We start from the raw sequence: 20,136 nt of genomic DNA, 5'->3' as shown, positions 1-20,136 counted from the left end.
ACCACTTCTCCATTCACTTCTACTAGAGCCATTCTAGGAAAGCGTGCCTCAACGTTTTCATGTGAACAAATCTAGGGTCTGTCAACAATCATCAGAATACAATGTTAGATTATGAATGGTGAATTATTTTTCTGTCTTACATTTGTCCTTTGTTTTCCATACTGCATGTAGTATTTCTGTGTCTCGAGGCCTGCAAACAGACCTGACAGGCCACAGCTTATCTACACCCTTGGATATCATTCTGACCAGTTTTAGATCAGGGGTAGAATGGACAACATGTATGATACACAGTCATTTCTTATTTTCTTTCGTTCCAGGACGTCATTACCTGCGGTCATGTTTTCTAGAAACACTATCAGTGTCTGGAGCATCCTGAAGAAATGCATCGGACTGGTAAGGGCCTGCAGATTTCAGGACGCAAATTAAATGCTGCTTTTTGTACATACAGTTTTTATTTAAACTTCTATGCCAAACTTGATTGTGTGATATGTTTAATGATTAAGTCACACTGTCTCAGTCAAGACACCAGTCCATAGTATCACATTATGTTGTTTATTACATCAACAGTTCTCTTTGTATTTGTCAGGTTCTGTGGGCCCTATCTTGCACCTGGCGCAGCGCATCGCAAGGCCCGACGCAAGTCCCTTTGCTAGTTTAAGACCGACGCAGTTGTCAATTTGCCGTCCAGCGCCCACATTGTTTAAATAGAAAATGCGCCCATCTGTGCACCCATGGGCGTGTTGGTCTTACAGGGAGGTGTGTTCAGGTGTATTCTTGGCGTATTGCTATCTTGAGGCAGCGGAAAGTGATCGCGCCATTGACCAACAAAAACCTGGTCTAAAGTCAATAACGCAGCATTTCATTGTTATTTTAACAGCGCATTAGTAAAATGCTTGTACACAGCATGTGTATATGTATATATATATGTGTATATGTAGATGTATATGTGTATATATATATATGTGTATATATGTGTATATGTAGATGTATATGTGTATATATATATATGTGTATGTATGTGTATATATATATATATATATATATATATATATATATATATATATATATATATATATATACATACATACATACATACATACAAACACACACACACACACACACACACACACACACACACACACACACACACACACACACACACACACACACACACACACACACACACACACACACACACATATATACATATATATATATATATATATATATACACACATATACACATATACATCTACATATACACATATATATATATATACACATGCTGTGTACAAGCATTTTACTAATGCGCTGTTAAAATAACAATGAAATGCTGCGTTATTGACTTTAGACCAGGTTTTTGTTGGTCAATGGCGCGATCACTTTCCGCTGCCTCAAGATAGCAATACGCCAAGAATACACCTGAACACACCTCCCTGTAAGACCAACACGCCCATGGGTGTGTGTGTGTGTGTGTGTATATATATATATATATATATATATATATATATATATATATATATATATATATATATATATATATATATATATATATATATATATATAATATACATACACATACATTACATACCTCTTGGGACAGAAGATTGAGAGACGATGGAAAATCTCTCCTTCCTGCTTAGCAAATCCACCATCATAATAGCAATGCGCCAAGGTACAAACGCGCCTGACTTTAAAAGGAAATGGGAGATGACACTTTGATTGGTTTATTGGATGTTATGTAGGGCTGCTCGACTATGGAAAAAAATATAATCACGATTATTTCGGTCAATATTGAAATCACGATAATTTAACACGATTTCTCGTTGATATTCTGGAAAGATGTTGCAATTATTGAACTTAAAAAAAACTGGAAAAAGTTCAATAAAAATACTTTTCCTATATAAACTTTATTTTTAACACAAAAAAATAAGAGTTTACTTGCAAAACGTAATGAGCTAAATAATTGGTTTTCTCGATTATTCTGTTTTTGTGATCGTTGGGAGTAGAAATCATAATCACGATTACATTTCGATTAATTGCACAGCCCTAATGTTACGCCCAAAACACACCTACGATTAATTAAGATACTACCTTTCCAACCCTTTCCAACCATGCGCCTGACACACAGACCCTTTTTTCAGTCATTAAACTAGCAAAAGTGGATATTTGCACGCCCTAAACGCACCTGCGCCAGGTGCTTCACGCCGTGCGCTCCGAGAGCTTCTAAGACATCAAAATGATTTGGAACAAGTTCTGTTTAGTCAGGGTCGAATCTAAAAATACAGACTTCATTGTTTGCCTCTCACAGGAACTCTCTAAGATCACAATGCCCATCGTCTTCAACGAGCCTCTGAGCTTCCTGCAGAGAATTACAGAATACATGGAACACACTTACCTCATCAACAGAGCCTGCTCGCTGTCCAACTCCATAGAACGCATGCAGGTCAGACACACACACACACACACACACACACACACACACACACACACACACACACACACACACACACACACACACACACACACACACACACACACACACACACACATACACAGAAGTGATAGCAATAGTGCATCTCCTTCAGTTATCATGCATGTTTTAATATTCTTTTATGAGCGCTGACCACATTCTGACACACTTAATCACTTTTTTGTGTGCAATCCAATTAGCCAAAAACTACTCAAAAAATAAATAAAACATTTCATTATACAGTACAATAAATAATGTAGCCAAAATGAGCCCCACAAATAAATCCAAGTGTTTGGTGAGAAAGGTTCAGCAATTAGGGCTTTATAAGTTAACCTAAATTAGTTTATTTCACTTGCATGTTTGACTCTGACATGCTCAGTTCATCAGTGAATGGAAACCGTTGCACTGGTGGTGTAATTAAAGAAAAGCATGAGATACATCATATAACCAAGAGTCAAGGTTATTTCATTTGGCATGGTGGCCCACACTATATCCACTGATCTCCAGTGTATTTGATCAATCAACCAACTTGCATGAGAACCCTTACACACAACCACACACTTAATGTATAAACACAGCTCCAAATGATTGATACAGTATGAGACTGTGCAATGCACATAGAAATAGAAACACACATACACACGCATATAAACATTGTCATGACTCACACACTCACTAACATGATCTGTAAATTGTTTGTCTTCAGGCAGTAGCAGCTTTTGCTGTGTCAGCAGTTGCGTCTCAGTGGGACAGAACTGGGAAACCCTTTAACCCTCTGCTGGGAGAGACCTATGAACTCACCAGGTACACACACACACACACACACACACACACACACACACACACACACACACACACGACTGCAATAACGGTATTAACAGAGGTGTTGCTGATAGCGTCATTAAGCTAAGGGACGCAAACTGGTCCTCTGGTCTCATAAACGAGTTGACAGTTCAGTCTTTTTCTTCATTGGAGTTTTACAGCAGCCAGCATCCACAATGTTGCATTGCTGCCGCCTTCTGGAACTAGTCTATTATTGTAGCATGACAATTCAGTCTGATTTCTGGCAATATCTAGGCTATTTTGTGGGGTGGGGCACGGTGTGGTTATATGGCAAGCGCTGTAACCACTCTGATGCCAAGGTGCTCCAGGGTCACCCAGTTGTAACAGTTTTCTTGTCCTCCCTCTTCTCCACTGCCTTCTACAGGGAGGATCAGGGTTTCCGGCTGGTGTCGGAGCAGGTATCCCATCATCCCCCAGTCAGTGCCTTCCATGCAGAGAGTCTGGTCGGGGACTTTGTCTTCCACGGTTCCATCTACCCCAAACTCAAGTTCTGGGGAAAGAGCGTCGAGGCTGAGCCTAAAGGAACCATCACACTAGAGCTACTCAAGTGAGTCCAAAAGCGACACTGGTGAAAATGTTTGTGTGTGGTAATATCACAGTTTTCTGGTCCAAAATCAGTTCCTCATCTTCTCTTTTCTTTCCAATGTTCTGCCTCCCCCTCTTTCTGTTTTATCCCCCTATTCCCTCCTTTCTTTCTTTTCCTCTCCAGGCACAACGAGGGGTACACATGGAGTAACCCTTTCTGCTGTGTACACAATATCATCCTTGGCAAACTATGGATAGAGCAGTATGGCACAGTGGAAATAGTCAACCACAGGTAAACTATATGTAGTGACAAAGTCCTATACTTAGCCGCTACTGGTTGCTAATTGCGATATTGTTTCTAACGTGTATAGTTTGCGTTTTGCGTCGTTTATTTTCCGCGTCCTTACAGCGTTCATTTACAGTGAATAATAAGTCATATAAAGTCCCATAACATAAGCCGAGCACAGTTAAAAACTGTTTGCTCCTCTTCTTCAATTAACAACACCTGTTTGCATCAGTACAGGAACTTAAATGACCCAACCCAGTCTAGGCCTTGACAACACAAGGCAGTATCATGCCCCCTGTGGCTTGGAGGAAAACAACTCATATGGCTCCTACACTACACATGGGGAATATAGCTTGTGATTTATTTCCTTTTTATAGCCTGTCATTTGTAGGCATAACCGACATGGTAAACCAATGGCGACCCAAACACAATGTTTTATAATTAGACACAATAATATACAAACCCCAATTCAAATGAAGTTGGGACGTTGTGTAAAACGTAAATACAAGCAGAATACAATGATTTGCAAATGCTTTTCAACCTACATTCAATTGAATACACTACAAAGACAAGATATTTAATGTTCAAACTGATCAACTGTATTGTTTTTTTGCAAATATTCACTCACTTAGAATTTGATGCCTGCAACACGTTCCAAAAAAGCTGGGACAGGGTCATGTTTACCACTGTTTTAAGTCATCTTTCCTTTTAACAACCCTCAATAAGTGTTTGGGAATGTTTATACCCAATCATGACACTCTGTTTCCAATTAACCTGTTCACCTGTGGAATGTTCCAGACAAGTATTTTTTGAGCATTCCTCAACTTTCCCAGTCTTTTGTTGGAAAACAATATAAAGTAAAATAGAGCTGCAGCCAGGAATTATTTTCATTGATTAACCTGAGGATTGTTTATTTTAGTTTATAAAATGTCAGAAAGTAGTGACAAATTCTCATCATAATTTCCTAAAGCCCAAGGTGACTGCTGCAAATTGCTTGTTTTGTCCGACAAAACTGTCCGATCAGGAACAATATTAAATTTACAATGATATAAAACAAAGAAATTCTCACTTGAGAAGTTGGAAACAGAAAATGTATTGTCATTTTTGCTTGATAAGTTACTTAAACAAATATAATTATTACTTTCGTAATAAGTTAAGTGTAATCTATGGAGTTGATTGACCTTTTATCAAGAGTGGGTGTCCTTAAGAGCAACTACAACACCACTGAGCCTCACACACACACACTCTCTCTGGGGCATCACCCATGATTGTCCAGAGTTTTGACTCCACAGTTCCTACAGAGAAAAGTGAACCACAGTCAAGAGTTCAAATAAAGCACATTAAAACACACTGTTGTATCTGTTGTCTCACGGAGCTGTTCAGCATTCCTTTCAGTCAGACGCCTTCATTTACTTTGTCACAGTGTTTACTCTGATACTTAAAGACTGCAGCTTGTTTAATCTGTGTGTCTTCCTTAGGCAAACAATCCGTTGACAACTTTTTAAACCTTTTATTTATCCAGGGAAGCTCTGCAAGGCTTTTATTATCCCTGTTTCTGTCACGCGCTGTCATATTCACAGCACAGTTGCAAAGATTCACACATGAGCTGCGAAGCCGTCAAATCACAGTCTTGCACAGTTTGCTGGCGCTGAGCTTTACTGTTGCACGGATTGGATAAGTGTCTCGCACAGAAAACAGGAAAGGCTTGATTGACATTTTCTTTTTTTCTGCACTAATTTTCAGTTCAGTTTCGCTTTCTCAAACAAAGCTAGGAAAGAGATATTAACTGGTTCTTCTTCTCTCCTCTTTTCTTCTGCAGCACTGGAGACAAGTGTGTGTTGAATTTCAAGCCCTGTGGCATGTTTGGCAAAGAGCTTCACAAAGTGGAGGGATACATCCAGGATAAGAGGTTTGAGTATGCTCTTATAGTATATTGCTATGTCACTCACAGTATGCATATTGTATTATTATATAGAATGTCAAGTTTGGAAAGTTGTTAAACTAATCTCGTTATTTTTCCTTCTCTATTTGTACCACCTCTTCCTCTCTTCCCTCTGTGCCTATCCTTTCTTCTTTTTGTTGTCCTTCTTCACTCACATGCATTCTCTTTTCCTTGGTCTGCCTCTTTTCTATAACATTTTCTTCTTCCCCATACTGTTTCTCCATTCTGCCGTCTTCTCTTGCCTTTGTCCTTTCTCTCGTTTCCTCATCTTGCCGCTCTTCCTCCCATTACACCTCTACTTTCTCTTCTCCCTTCTGTGTTCGGTCTTTCTCTCTGTCCAGTAAAAAGAAGCACTGTGTAATCTATGGAAAGTGGACCGAGTGCATGTGGAGTGTCGACCCTCAGGCCTATGAGGCCCACAAGAAGTCAGAGAGGAAAGGAGACAACAGGAAGCACAAAAATGTGAGAACAAGTTAGAAATTCTGTGAATTGACACTGGCTGTTTATTTAATCTAAAACAGGAGTGTATTGCCTTTTTTAGCAATCATTATTTCTATAATTGTTGTCTTGTGATTTTGGTGTTAGTCGCAGTTATTGGTTATTTCCTGTTGGTGTCTACAACATTCTGTGTGGTCTAATCCAGGTTAACCAACAGGCTTGTGTAGGCTGGTGCTGAGGTCTTTAGCTATCTAGATTTAGTCTGCGTGGTTATTTGTAGTGTAGCGTAATAGCTGCAACATGCGTGTAGCTGTCCTGGTGGGTTTGGAAAGACCTCTCAGACAGTGGTCTCGCACAGCGCTGCGGAGGAGGGTCCAGCTAGTCCTCACAGCATTCTGGGATGGGAGAAAAACGTGTTCTGGTTTATTGGCATGTCCTTAAACCAATCACAATCGTCTTGGGCGGCGCTAAACGCAAAATAAGCGGAAGTTAACGGACATCCGGCAGTCAAAGAGTAACATGCAGTGGAATTTCCGGCGGCAACGGACCAATCCCGGAAGTTGAACGGCGTGGATATAGACTACACAGACCGTCCCTTCTAATAAGATGGAAGCTGCAATTTAACCCTGAACATATTAACAGCAGTTACAATAAAGTGTATTCTTTCCAGGAGGAGCAGGAGGGAGCAGAGAACGATGACGCAGACGACATGCCCGACGTCCAGGAGACGGTTTCTGTTGTACCAGGAAGCACTTTGCTGTGGCGGATAGAATCCAGACCAGCACACTCTGCTGTGGTATGAAAATAAAAATGCACACCATACAGTCTGATACAAAAAGGTTTAATGGACTCACAAAAATGCAGTTAATGGGCTATTTTAATCAATGGATTTATAGCAAAAGAATGTACTTTGGGATTTTAATTACAGTGGTTGAACAGATATTATATTTTATTTATATATATATATATATATATATATATATATATATATATATATATATATATATATATATATATATATATATACATATACATACATACATACATACATACATACATACATACATACATACATACATACATACATACATACCAGATAAATGTGTCTGAATTAAGCAAACATTTATATCATAACTAAATTTACAAATGCACATTTAATTATTCCTAATTCCCTCTCTTCCTTATATAGATGTACAACTTCACCAACTTTACAATGTCTCTCAATGAGCTGGAGCCTGGCATGGAGGCTATCTTGCCCCACACAGACTGTCGCTTCAGGCCTGACATCAGAGCCATGGAGAATGGCAACATGGGTAATTTGATTTAAATTTAAATAACACCTTATCAGTGTTCAGTGGATTTCTGTTTGACTGCACACAGTGAGTTGTTTGGCAGCAATGGCCTGCAGAAACCTACCAAGATAAAAACTTGATCAGACGTTACAGCTGACTGATGGTACATATCATTCTCTCAGTAACTGAACTTTCCTGTGATGCTACATTTCTGCTGCTGAATTAAACCTCTTAAAGTATGTTGTCTTAAATGACTTCTCATGGGACACAAAGAATAAATAATAAGACAATGCTGCCACCTGCTGGGAGTCTGTGTCACTGCCTCATGTCATCTTGTGGATCTATCTAATAGTGCGTTCCATTTACCTCGGAACTCGGAAGCCGAGGCAGGGAATGACGTCACACCCGAGTTGAATGTGTTCCATTAACAAGTCGGATTTTCATTGTTTTCATAAGCTCTAGCCAGGTTAGCCGTTGTTATCAATGGCAGTTTATAACAACGCATTACGCTGTTTTTGTGCACACAAACAGCGTAACAACATTGTCCGCAGATAGAATATGGACAGCGCTGTGTGTACGACTGATTTAGTGAGACACAAATAACACAGAAGTGCTTATAACTGTACTGTTACTGCAGCTTTCACAACGGTTGATGCGCTGAGCAGCCATGTTGGATTTTTAGATCAGGGTACTCGGTGGTTGCCCGAGTTCCGAGCTCAGAAATCCGAGGTCAGGGGGCGTGTTTCCGACTTTGACCTCGGAAAATCCGAGTTCCGAGTACAAATGGAACGCAGAATATGTGAGTTATCTATAAAGAAAGATGCAAACAACTTTACTACCTCGAAATTGTAAATGTATTCTAGCACAAATCTCTTTTACTGAGCTAAATGGTACAATCCACAGTTTGTGTGTGTTGTTCTTTTGCAGATGAGGCCACTAAGGAGAAGGAGAGACTGGAGGAGAAACAGAGAGCTGCCAGAAAGGAGAGAGCCAAGGATGAGGATGAGTGGTCCACTAGGTGGGAAAAACGCATACGTTTAAGTTCAATTAAACATACAGATAGTACAAGCATAGTCTCGCTTTGCCAGACCATCCACACGCTGCGGAGCGGAGGAGGGTCTGGCTAGTCCACACAGCATTCCGGGATGGGAGAAAAACATGCTCTGGTTTATTGGCATTTCTTTAAACCAATCACAATCATCATGGGTGGCGCTAAGCTCCGCTTGGAGCCGCTGTATAATAGTTGTGCGAGAGAAAACTCAGATTGGACAGATAGTCTAGCTAGCTGTCTCAATTTACCCTGCAGAGATCTGAGGAGCAGTTAACCATAGTAAAATAAAATTCCAATTCCAAGGAAACGGAAATACATGCACCCGGCGGAATTTCCTGCGGCACCGGAGCAATCCCGGAAGTGGAACCAGTACAAACAAAATAACTATATTGTTGTGAGCTTTCACAACAACTCCTTTGTAGTTTTATATTGGATCAAACTGATCACTGAGCAAGTGAGGTGTCGTCAAAAGATTTCCAGTTTTAAGCACATTAACATCGCCATTACCGGTCAAGAGCTTTGTTAATGGGATGTGAAAGATGATAATGTTTTTGATAGTTTTGTAAAGTAGTAATGGTCAATATTCTGATTCTCAGGAACAGCCATGTAAACAGAACAGATGAACAGTCAAGGTAGATACAGTATTAACAATGCCTTGTTGCTACTGAATATTTAAAATGAAATTTGAACAGATGACTTTTGCATTTGAAGCTGATTTAAAAACCTAAAATTATCAGCTCAGGTTTTCAACATTTCTTGTCAGTTTGGCTTTTTTTTTATTTTTTATTTGCATCCTAGATTTGCAGAGATTTCATCCTTCACTTGCTGGGCATTATATGAATTAATAATACATGTTGAAGTAAACATTAATTTAATTAATTAATAATCACACAATATAAATTAAACAAGACAACAATAGCTAAACATGTCCTGTTCTTTTTGGATCGCACTGCACATTTTGGGATGCATGAAGCAGGTACTTTGTGCAGCTGTGAATCTGTGTTTGTGTCTCTCAGGTGGTTCCAGATGGGCACCAACCCATACACCAACTCCCAGGGCTGGCTTTACACCGGTGGCTACTTCAATAGGAACTACCAGGACCTACCTGATATCTACTGATAGCCCGCTAGCCTTCATCCTCCTCCTCTTCCTCCTCTAGAACCTGCAATGACCTGCCTGTCAAGACATGGAGAGAAATGTTAAGACCTACCCTGCCCGTCTTCATCTCACTGCCTTCATCATCATCCTCATCCTGATCTTTAAAGTGACCAATACACACCCAGCGCAAATTGGAAAGACTTAAAAAGAGTCCAGATGCCCGTCACTTCTCTCAAACAGCGGCCTGCTTGATGTCGATGGAGTCTTCAGGCCTTCACTTCAGTTTTGTTCTCACCATGTGTGATTTTGTCACATAACGATCAGCAAACGTTTCCCATCTCTCTGCCCCGGCATTGTTTAGAGCACAAAAATCATTTTATTCCTGACCGAACGCGGCGGCAGAGAGGTGGTACGTGTGAAACGACCGTTAACGGCCGACTAACTCACAGATCCAATCTGAATGTTTTATGTCTTTACCAATCAAACTCTCTCCTCCGAGAACCCACCTGCCAAGCCTCTGGACGGCGACATTTAAAGCATGTCAAATGTGTCATTAATGAGTAAAATATGAGTAGAAACATGAAGTAAAACATAATAATCACATAGATGGATGTGTGGACATGGACGGACATCCAGTCAACATGGAAATCAGGGAAGCGAATGCTCCTTTGACTGAAGATGAATCTTGAGGAAGTGGTTTTTTTTTTTTTTTTCGTCTTCTTTTTTTAAACACTCAAAAAATAAATATAGGTGACATTGTACTCTTTAAGGAACAAAGTTATAAAGAAATACTGTTGCTCAAGATAAATTGAATGCATGAGCTCATTACTGTCCATGTGTCATATCCCTCAAATATTTAGGCAACGTTTACACTTCGTTTTGGTTTTTAAGCAGAGTTTTGAGCCACGCAAGTGTTTTTAGCATATCTCATCAACATTCTTGTTTACTGGACATACTCCGCTTGTTATTGGTAGTTGCCATGGGAACGTTAGTAGCTTAGTCTCAGAGACCGAGACGTCATGACCTGATCAGGCGATGACACGTTGGCGGTCAGTGTTGGCGTTGCCAAAGGTCTCTGTTTGCAGCTGTTGAGACTGCAACACAACCCCCGGAGACTCCAAACCAAAACGGGCTGAGAAGTTTTTCAAATTTCTCCGGTTTAGGGGCTCTAAAAACGCCAGAGCAGTGTGAATGCGGGTGTGAATGCAGCAAAAGATATTCGTTTTTAAACCAAAACGTAGCAGTGTTAATGTAGCCTTAGTGTCCACCTTTACTCTCCCATTAACCTTCTTCTTAAGGTTTATGTAGGGCTGGGCAATATATCGATATTCTATCGATATCGGGATATGAGACTACATATCGTCTTAGATTTTGGATGTGATAATATGGCATAAGTGTTGTCTTTTCCTGGTTTTAAGGCTGCATTACAGTAAAGTTATGTCATTTTCTGAACTTACCAGACAGTTCTAGCTGTTCTATTATTTGCCTTTACCCACTTAGTCATTATATCCACATTACCGATTATTTATCTAAAATCTAAGTGTGAAGATATTTTGTTAAAGCACCAATTGTCAACCCTAGAATATCGTCGCAATATCAATATTGAGGTTTTTGGTCAAGAATATCGTCATATCTGATTTTCGCCCAGCCCCAGGTTTATGTATGGAAATAAATCAATACAACTACTAGAATACGGTTTTCATGTTAGCAGATTGGAATGTGCAGCTTGAATGAGACCAGACCTGGGATCAGGAAAAAAAACAAAACACATGCGATCTGATGTTCTCCCACACGGCAACAGATGAATGAATAGAGCATCTGAGGGGCTGAACTATTATCTTAACTTAGCCTGTAGCTTCTGTATGTCTGTAAGAATAGCTGTTGGTTTTACCTCCAGTAAAAATGGACAGTATGATTAACATGAACAATCCACAGTGAATTCACTCCGTGCTGGCTCCTAAAAGAAAATGTACAGCAGCTGGAGGTCAGGCCCAGAGTTTAAGACCCACTGAGCTGAATGTGTATATGCAGCTTGGCTAACCGTGCTGGCTGCTGGGTCATAGCTGAGCTTCACTGATATTCAAAAACGGGCTTCACACAAGTCAGAGAAAATCAGACTTTTCATTCTCCGGTTTCGTACATCTTATCATTACAAGGCTGAGTAAATTGAAGAAAATCTTTTATGTTCAAAGCAAATTTTAAGGCCCATTTCTGTTTGCCCCTACACCGGCAGGTCAGAGGTCAGGATTTGGCAGCTCACATAGGTTCAGTCTCAACCATCAGATTTAAGTGTTAATGACGCGTTCTTACAGAAGCACCCTGCTGTCTGGTTCTTCCAATCTGTTGGTCAGTGCCTGCATGTAAATCTGACCCTGGAAGACTAAATTCACTTCTACAGAGTTAAATCTCTCACCCTATGAAATGAGTCTATTAGTAAATATTAAATTCCCAGATAAGACACAACCGACACCTGTGTTAAGTAATAGTGATGCAAGCCAAAATCACAATATCACCGTAAATGTAAGTAACAATACATGCACATTCATCGTGTGAATGACTGTATAAATATGTACAGACACTTAAAGCCATACTAACTACAAGAGAGAGGATTTGCTGCGTGAGCCTTCAAGATTGACATTAATAATCTCACTCATTATAGCATGATTAAAAAAAATATATCCTTATTCATGTCAGCATAATATAATGTAACACGCAGCGTTATGTATTCTGCTGTCTGGCTGGGTTGGATTTTGGATGGATTACCGAACGGCCACGGAGGTCACCTGCAAAATGTCACAAACCCAAAACGACTACAGGCGTAAAATGACCACAAACACGTTAGTCCTTTCTGGGTGTGTGGCCTTAAAATCCCTTTAACTGTTAATTTGCTCTTGTCGGTGTGTGGCTGGTTGATATTAAAACCCTTATTTGTCTCGCATCAGGGTTTCAGTTGTTTGGTGGACTCAGCTCTCCACACACACACTCTTCACATCGCCTGCAGACCTGTTTGCACCGATGAGAACGTGACCTTTTTGATAGAAAATGACGAGTTTTAAGAGCTATTGTTGAAAAGAAAAAAAGGAAAATGATCCTCTAGGTGTCACCCCTTTAAATAACATAATGGAGAAAGTGCAACAAATCTATTGCCCCTGTATTGTATGCGATCCTCAAAAAACAAATGTTAATTTTGAATATGTTACCATTTTCCTGCAGTTTAAAAATCACGTTTTTATCAGTGCATGTAGGAGCTGTGACGTGTTTCACGAAACCAACGCCATGCACTGTTTGCACCTCAACTTTACTACATGTCTCATAGGTTATTGTAAAATAGCTTTACATCCCCTCTCAACCGGAAAAGCACACGTACATCTTCAGCCTTCTCAGCTTCAATAGTCAGATGTATCTCCAAATAATGACTTTGCCTTCTTAGTTTATCTTAAGATATTCCAAATAATGGGAAGTTATAATAACCTTTGGGGACTACACATCTTGGACCAACTTAACGTTTCATTAGTGTGTGTCATGCGTAGTGCGTCCTTTCTTCATTCCTTTGTTTTTTGTGTGTTTTTTTTAATTTATGATTATTTATGTTTGAGGTTTTATGAAATAATTTTTCTTTTTTTCTTTTGCTTATGTAGCTAATCCAAACAGCAATTTCTCTCTTTCACTTAAACATGAATCTGAACTGTTTTATAGAGGAGCACAGCGTCATTGACCATCTTAATGCTTGTACATGTTACTCGCCCATGACATCAGTCAGATTTAACTAGCCGTTGCTGTGTGCAGGTCAACTTGTCAATAATATCAATCACACAAACACTACTTGAGTTGAACTTTACACTTGTCAAATGCTACAGAAGTAAATGAACCTAAACAGGAAAAAACTATTGTTTTTGACTGTAAAGTAATGCTGGTTAACATGGAGAGGTCACATTCACCAGTGCCGATTCAGACTCGAGACTGAAGTTCTGTCATTAAACTAGATCTTTGTTGCTTTGAATGTTGGTTCTGTCTGTAAACATGTCTTCTGTTGAGTTTGACCCTCTTTCCTGGACTGTATCATGGGGTTGTCAATGTTCTCTGTGTGTATAAGTGCTGCACAAGAGTAATCACAAGCAGAATGGCATATTTTGTGCAATTGATTTATTTTTATAGTATTTAAAACAGTTTTTGGTGAGAACATTGTACCAGATGTTTTATTTGGAGGTGGGAGGGGGACTGTAAGGGTTCATAGCCAATCTGTGGACAGCTTGGTAGATTAATGAACAGGGGAAATGTCTACTAATAAAATCCTAATTTCAGTTTATGACCACGTCTCCTCCTCCTTTTTAGAATGACCTATATTAATGAACCTGTTGGCACAATACTGAGTCAAAACACACTGCATAATCAGATCGTTTTCATTATTGACTCTGGATGACTGCAGTCTTCAGTGTGACAGCTATCCAAAAAGAAAATAAACCACTAGAGTAGACTAGAAAATGCATTTCCTGCAGAAAATGCTTGTGAATGCTAAATTGCTAAAGCTAAACTGGATTAATGTCTCAAATCTGTAAGAAGAAGGTGAAGTAGTGAAAATAGTTGAAAAAGTGGATAATATGATAGTATGAATTTCATTGAAAAGACCACTAATGTAAAGTTTTTTTTTTGAAAAGCTTTGAGTGTCGGTTAAACTGAATTATTGGCTTTAAAAGTTCAATAATGCCAAAAGATGTAGAACATTGTACGGTTTGAATTTATTTTCTAGTTGAAAGTATGAATAAGTAGCGAAGAGAGAGCTGTGAGAAACATTCATGAAAATGCAGAAATATGAAACCAATTGTTTGAAAAATCTCAAATACATTGCACTGTACTGCTAAAAACCGAAGTTGAAATGTCAAACTGTCAGAGTTGGAAGCTGAACTGTATTACCTAAATAAGCTAAGAGCTGAAATACATTGCTAGAAAAGCTAAAAAGCTAAACTGTAATACAAACCCCAATTCCAATGAAGTTGGGACATTGTGTAAAATGTTAATAAAAACAATACAGTGATTTACAAATTGTTTTCAACCTATATTCAGTTGATTACACTACAAAGACAAGATATTTAACGTTCAAACTGATCAACTTTGTTTTTTTTGCAAATATTCACTCATTTTGAATTTGATGCCTGCAACACTTTCCAAGACTGGGAAAGTTGAGTAATGCTCAAAAAGCAGCTGTTTGGAACATATACTGCCATCCAACCAAAGTCTTTTTTTCAGGGACTATCTGCTTATTTCAGGGACGTCCCTGCTATTTTTCAGCAAGACAATGCCAAGCCACATTCTGCACGTGACAACGTACAACTGCGTGGCTTCATAATAAAAGAGTGCGGGTTCTAGACTGGCCTGCCTGCAGTCCAGACCTGTCTCCCATTGAAAATGAGTGGCGAGTTATTAAGAGCAAAATAAGACAACAGAGATCCCGGACTGTTGAGCAACTGAAGTCGTACATCAAGCAAGAATGGGAAAGAATTCCACCTACAACGCTTCAACAATTAGTGTCCTCAGTTCCCAAACTCTTATCGAGTGTTGTTAAAAGGAAAAGGTGATGTAACACAGTGAGTGAATATTTGCTAAAAAAAAACAACAAAAAGTTGATCAGTTTGAACATTAAATATCTTGTCTTCGTAGTGTAGTCAATTGAATGTATGTTGAAAAGAATTTGCAAATCATTGTGTTCTGTTTTTATTTGCATTTTACACAACGTCCCAACTTCACTGGAGTTGGGGTTTGGACTCTCAAAAGTGGAATCTTGGAAGTGGAATGAATTGACTGAAAAGGCTGAAAGAAGAGAATACTTTGTATTATCAGACATATCCATTGCATAGAACCAAAAAGGGGGTGCCAAATTATTATTAATTTTTGAAAGTTTTTTCATAAATTAAAGTCTTAACATGAATCCAAATATATTATTAGCAAATATAAATCCCCACTGCTTACTAACCAATAGCGAAGGTAGTCTCTAAGATAGCTACCCACAGATACAGTTCATGCTAAGCATTCACTGTGCCACATGTATGTTAAACATTAAAACATTATTTATAAAATCATGCCAACAATTTTTATGTTAATAGCTTAATGCAAAATAGTTATGTATAAAGGCTTTAGGCTGCCCTACACATTGTTGTAGGCCCAGTTTAATTTTTACTTGTATGCAATATATGTAGTAGGGGGTCCCTGCTCCATCTCTCTTTCAGTTAAGTTAAGCCCCCTGCCCTAAAGAGCTGAGAGGTGAACTACATTGTCTGAAAAGAAGGGGGCTGAACAACATTGCATTGAAAAAGCTGCAAGACGAAATGCATGAATCACTAGCATGTTCACAAAAAATAGGATAAGATAAGTTCAGGCATGGAAAATGCAGATGGTTTTAAGTTTATATATGAACTCAAGTTTACTGAAAGGTACTTTTAATGAAAGTGTAAGGTATTTGAAGTAACTTACTTTGTCAGACATAGGTTTCTTTGACATACTATACTATGCTTTTTTTTATGACTTCTTTCAACATACTATACCATGACTTTTATTATTACTTGTCGACATACTATACTATGACTTTTTTATGACTTCTTTCAACATACTTTACTATGACCCTTTATCACTTTTTTTGACAAACTATACTTTTACTTTTTTCAAAATATTATACTATGACTTTATCATGTTTTTTGACATACTATACTATGACTTTTTTCAAAATATTATACTATGACTTTTTTATGACTTGTTTTAACATACTATACCATGACTTTTATTATTACTTGTCGACATACTATACTATGACTTTTTATGACTTTTTCGACATACTATACATTTTCTTTTCTATCACTTCGTTTGACATTATATGCTATGAATTTTTGACATACTATACTATGAATTTTTTCGATATACTATACTATGACTTTTTATGACTTCTTCGACATACTGTACTATGATTTTTTTATGACTTTTTTCGACATACTATACAATTACTTTTTTATTACTTTTTTCGACATATTATAATATGATTGTTTTTCGATATACTATACCATAACTTATTTATCACTTTTTTTCCGACATACTATACTATTACTATTTTATCACTTTTTTTGCAGTACTATACTATGACTTTTTCAAAATACTATACTATGACTTTTTTATGACTTCTTTCGACATACTTTATTACTTTTTAACACTTTATTCCGAAATACTATACTATTACTTTTTTTTAACATACCATACTATGACTTTTGTATGACATTTTCGACATGATTTTTTTTTTTTAGATATACTATACTATGATTAGGTAGGACTACTTTCAACATACCTTACTATGACTTTTTTATGACTTCTTTCGACAGACTTTACTATGACTTTTTATCACTTTTTGTCGACATACTATAATTTGACTTTTTTTAACATACCATACTATGACTTTATAATGACCTTTTTCGACATACTATACCATAAGTTATTTATCACTTTTTCAAACATACTATTACTTTTTATCACTTCTTATGACATACTATACATTGACTTTTTTTGACATGCTATACTATAACTTTTGTGTGACTCTTTTCGACATACTATACTATGATTTTTTTTTTCAATCTACTATACTATGACTTTTTAGGACTTCTTTCGACATTCTATACTATGACTTTTTTATCACTTTTTTCGACATACTACAACTGGACAGCTTAGATATGAAAGGGGAGAGAGAGGGGGAAGACATGCAGGAAATTGCCACAGGTCGGATTCGAACCCCATCACTTTTTTCCTACATCCTATACTATGACTTTTTTATGACTTTTTATAACATATTATACATTGACTTTTTTGACATACTATACAATTACCTTTTTATTACTTTATTTCAATATACTATACTATTACTTTTTTTAATCACTTTTTGTCAACATACTATACCATGAATTCTTTTTATGATTTTTTTCCGGACATACTATAGTAGGACTTTTTTATGACTTCTTTCAACATACTTTAATATTTCTTTTTTATCACTTCATTCGACATACTATGACTATTTTTTTTTTTTAATCACTTTTGTCGACATACTTTAATTGGACTTTTTTCAACATACCATACTATGATTTTTTAATGCAATTGCAAATATCTAAAAATGACATGAAATAAATGATTGTATATATATGCTATTTTTCTAAAATGAATGAAACTTCAACCGGATGCAGTTAAAAAAACTAAAACAAGAGAACACAACCATTTTTTTTATTTGTCTTTTATTTATTTTTCCTGATTGAAATGTATTGTAAGGTCATAATTTGTCATTCATCACATTACATGGCATGATGCACCAGGTCTACTACACCCATTTACAGGAGGAATACACGGAAACATACACAAGGTTTTACAATGGGGAAACAGGAAGTTTAGCTCATTGCACTTACAACAGTGAATGGAACACTTTGTAATCATTTTAGGCTCTCGACCTTTTTCTGTATTTTATTTTCACCCTCTTTTCTTCATTCAGTTGGGTTATTTTATGATTACTTTTTTTCTCACGTCTCCATCATCCAAATTGCTATCTCACCCTCTTTAATTTCATCTCTCAAAAAATGATCTGTCCACCCCAAAAATTACATGGAAGCCAGAATATTTTTCCCTTTTTTTGTTTCTGATGTCATCTCATTTTACAAACACAACATGTATAGAAAATCTACACAGACCAATATGTTTTTATTTTTTTTTTTTATATCCGAATACAACTTTTTAATGAGTTTTAAACAGTCCTCACGAGCCAGCCACATATGTATACAATGCAATTTTTGTCTTTTATTATTCAAATCAACAACTGTTCTTGTTTGTTATGTAGGTTTTGTTGTTTTTATCCACACAAAGCACAGGTTTGGGCAGGGAGGCTTGCATACGCTCCAGCTTGTGTCGCTGTGTAGTGTGCAAAGGCCTCTCTCATGCCTGTGTGTGTTGTGGTATGTTTGCATGTTCGAGATTTACATGTTGTACAGAACATGTCCTTCATGGCATTTACATGTTGTTATTTGTTCAAAGCGGACTCTGGTTCTCATCTGGTATTTACACTTGGAAAAGATGGCAGCCCGTGAGGTGGGAGGTCGAAGAGGTTGAAAAGGACTAGGGATGGGTGGTCGAGGGGGAGGAGAGGGGGGAGGTGTCCAGGTCATGCACTTGTAATTGTACTTTGATGATTCATTACAGGTGAAAGATGAATAAACGCTCCCTGATGGTTTTACAGTGAAAGATGGACTTTCTTTTTTGTTTCAGCATTCTCTCTCTTTACAACCTCTCACCTATGAAACATCTTTTATATATATATATATATATATATATATATATATATATATATATATATATATATATATATAACTAATATATATATATATAACTATATATATATATATGTGTGTGTTTTAAAATCGTTCTCCGGTCCTGCTATACACAACAACCGTTGTCTGCATGACCGACAGCAAGAGCAGTGGTGACAGTTACTACACTACGAACTTTACAAGCACTGTATGCTAGCTTTTTGGTTAGGAACACACAAACATACGCAGTCCGGGTTTCCCAAAAGCATTCTAAGCTGCATTTAAATACAGTCGACTCTTTTTAAGTCTGTGGCGCTAAGAGTTTGTCATTCCCTTTTTCATGGCTGTATAGCCAGAAAAATACCTCATTCTGATACCAGATCAGTGCCACAAAGGGTCAAAAATCTAAATGTCTGACTGTGTGTGTGTAAATGCAAACTTATTGCTAAGACTCTTGATCTCGGATTCAAAGGCGACTCAAGACTTTTGAGATTTGACTTCTTTTAAACACAGATCTGATGGATGCAACCTCTCTTGGCATTGTGTCTGGAAATCTGACCCTTTGTGTTCTATTGCAAACTTTTCCAAAACATAATTTGAAAGAATAAACGAGAATTTTAGCTCCTAATATTTCACTCAACAAAACTAGTTTCTGTTTTTTGGGGGGCTTAAAGAAGCTATTTCCGAGCAGATCTCACTGCAAATTTGTTAACATCTTGATTAGAAACACAACTCTAAGTTTTAACTTTAATTTTGTCAACATTTGTGCTTCAAACACCTCTGAAAAACCAGGCTGTGGCTTGGTGATTTTGCCCACTGGTGATTGCTGTGGTCTGACCTTGCTTTCCTGGATATAGACAGACACCATGCAGAG

General features: G+C 37.6%; 1 protein-coding gene across 5 annotated transcripts in view; it reads left to right on the top strand.

The window, feature by feature from the left end:
• Positions 1-10,756, top strand: part of LOC120559779 (oxysterol-binding protein-related protein 2-like) — a 33,346-nt gene extending 22,590 nt beyond the window's left edge. For 4 of the 5 annotated variants that reach the window (XM_039801789.1, XM_039801791.1, XM_039801790.1 and 1 more), the window contains exons 4-15: positions 318-393; positions 2,312-2,446; positions 3,180-3,277; positions 3,681-3,863; positions 4,026-4,133; positions 5,947-6,036; positions 6,411-6,531; positions 7,178-7,303; positions 7,697-7,820; positions 8,727-8,817; positions 9,447-9,482; positions 9,867-10,756. In XM_039801789.1, coding sequence (XP_039657723.1) covers positions 318-393; positions 2,312-2,446; positions 3,180-3,277; positions 3,681-3,863; positions 4,026-4,133; positions 5,947-6,036; positions 6,411-6,531; positions 7,178-7,303; positions 7,697-7,820; positions 8,727-8,817; positions 9,447-9,482; positions 9,867-9,969 — 1,291 coding nt within the window. In that variant the 3' untranslated portion in view covers positions 9,970-10,756. The remainder of the gene's footprint in view (positions 1-317; positions 394-2,311; positions 2,447-3,179; positions 3,278-3,680; positions 3,864-4,025; positions 4,134-5,946; positions 6,037-6,410; positions 6,532-7,177; positions 7,304-7,696; positions 7,821-8,726; positions 8,818-9,446; positions 9,483-9,866) is intronic. The other variant, XM_039801793.1, reaches the window with a different exon arrangement.
• The last annotated feature ends 9,380 nt before the right edge of the window (positions 10,757-20,136 follow it).

The sequence above is a fragment of the Perca fluviatilis genome, chromosome 5, assembly GCF_010015445.1.
Source record: "Perca fluviatilis chromosome 5, GENO_Pfluv_1.0, whole genome shotgun sequence".
Lineage (NCBI taxonomy): Eukaryota > Metazoa > Chordata > Actinopteri > Perciformes > Percidae > Perca > Perca fluviatilis.
The sequence above is the reverse complement of the archived record's forward strand: the minus strand, read 5'-3'. Positions and strand labels throughout refer to the sequence as shown.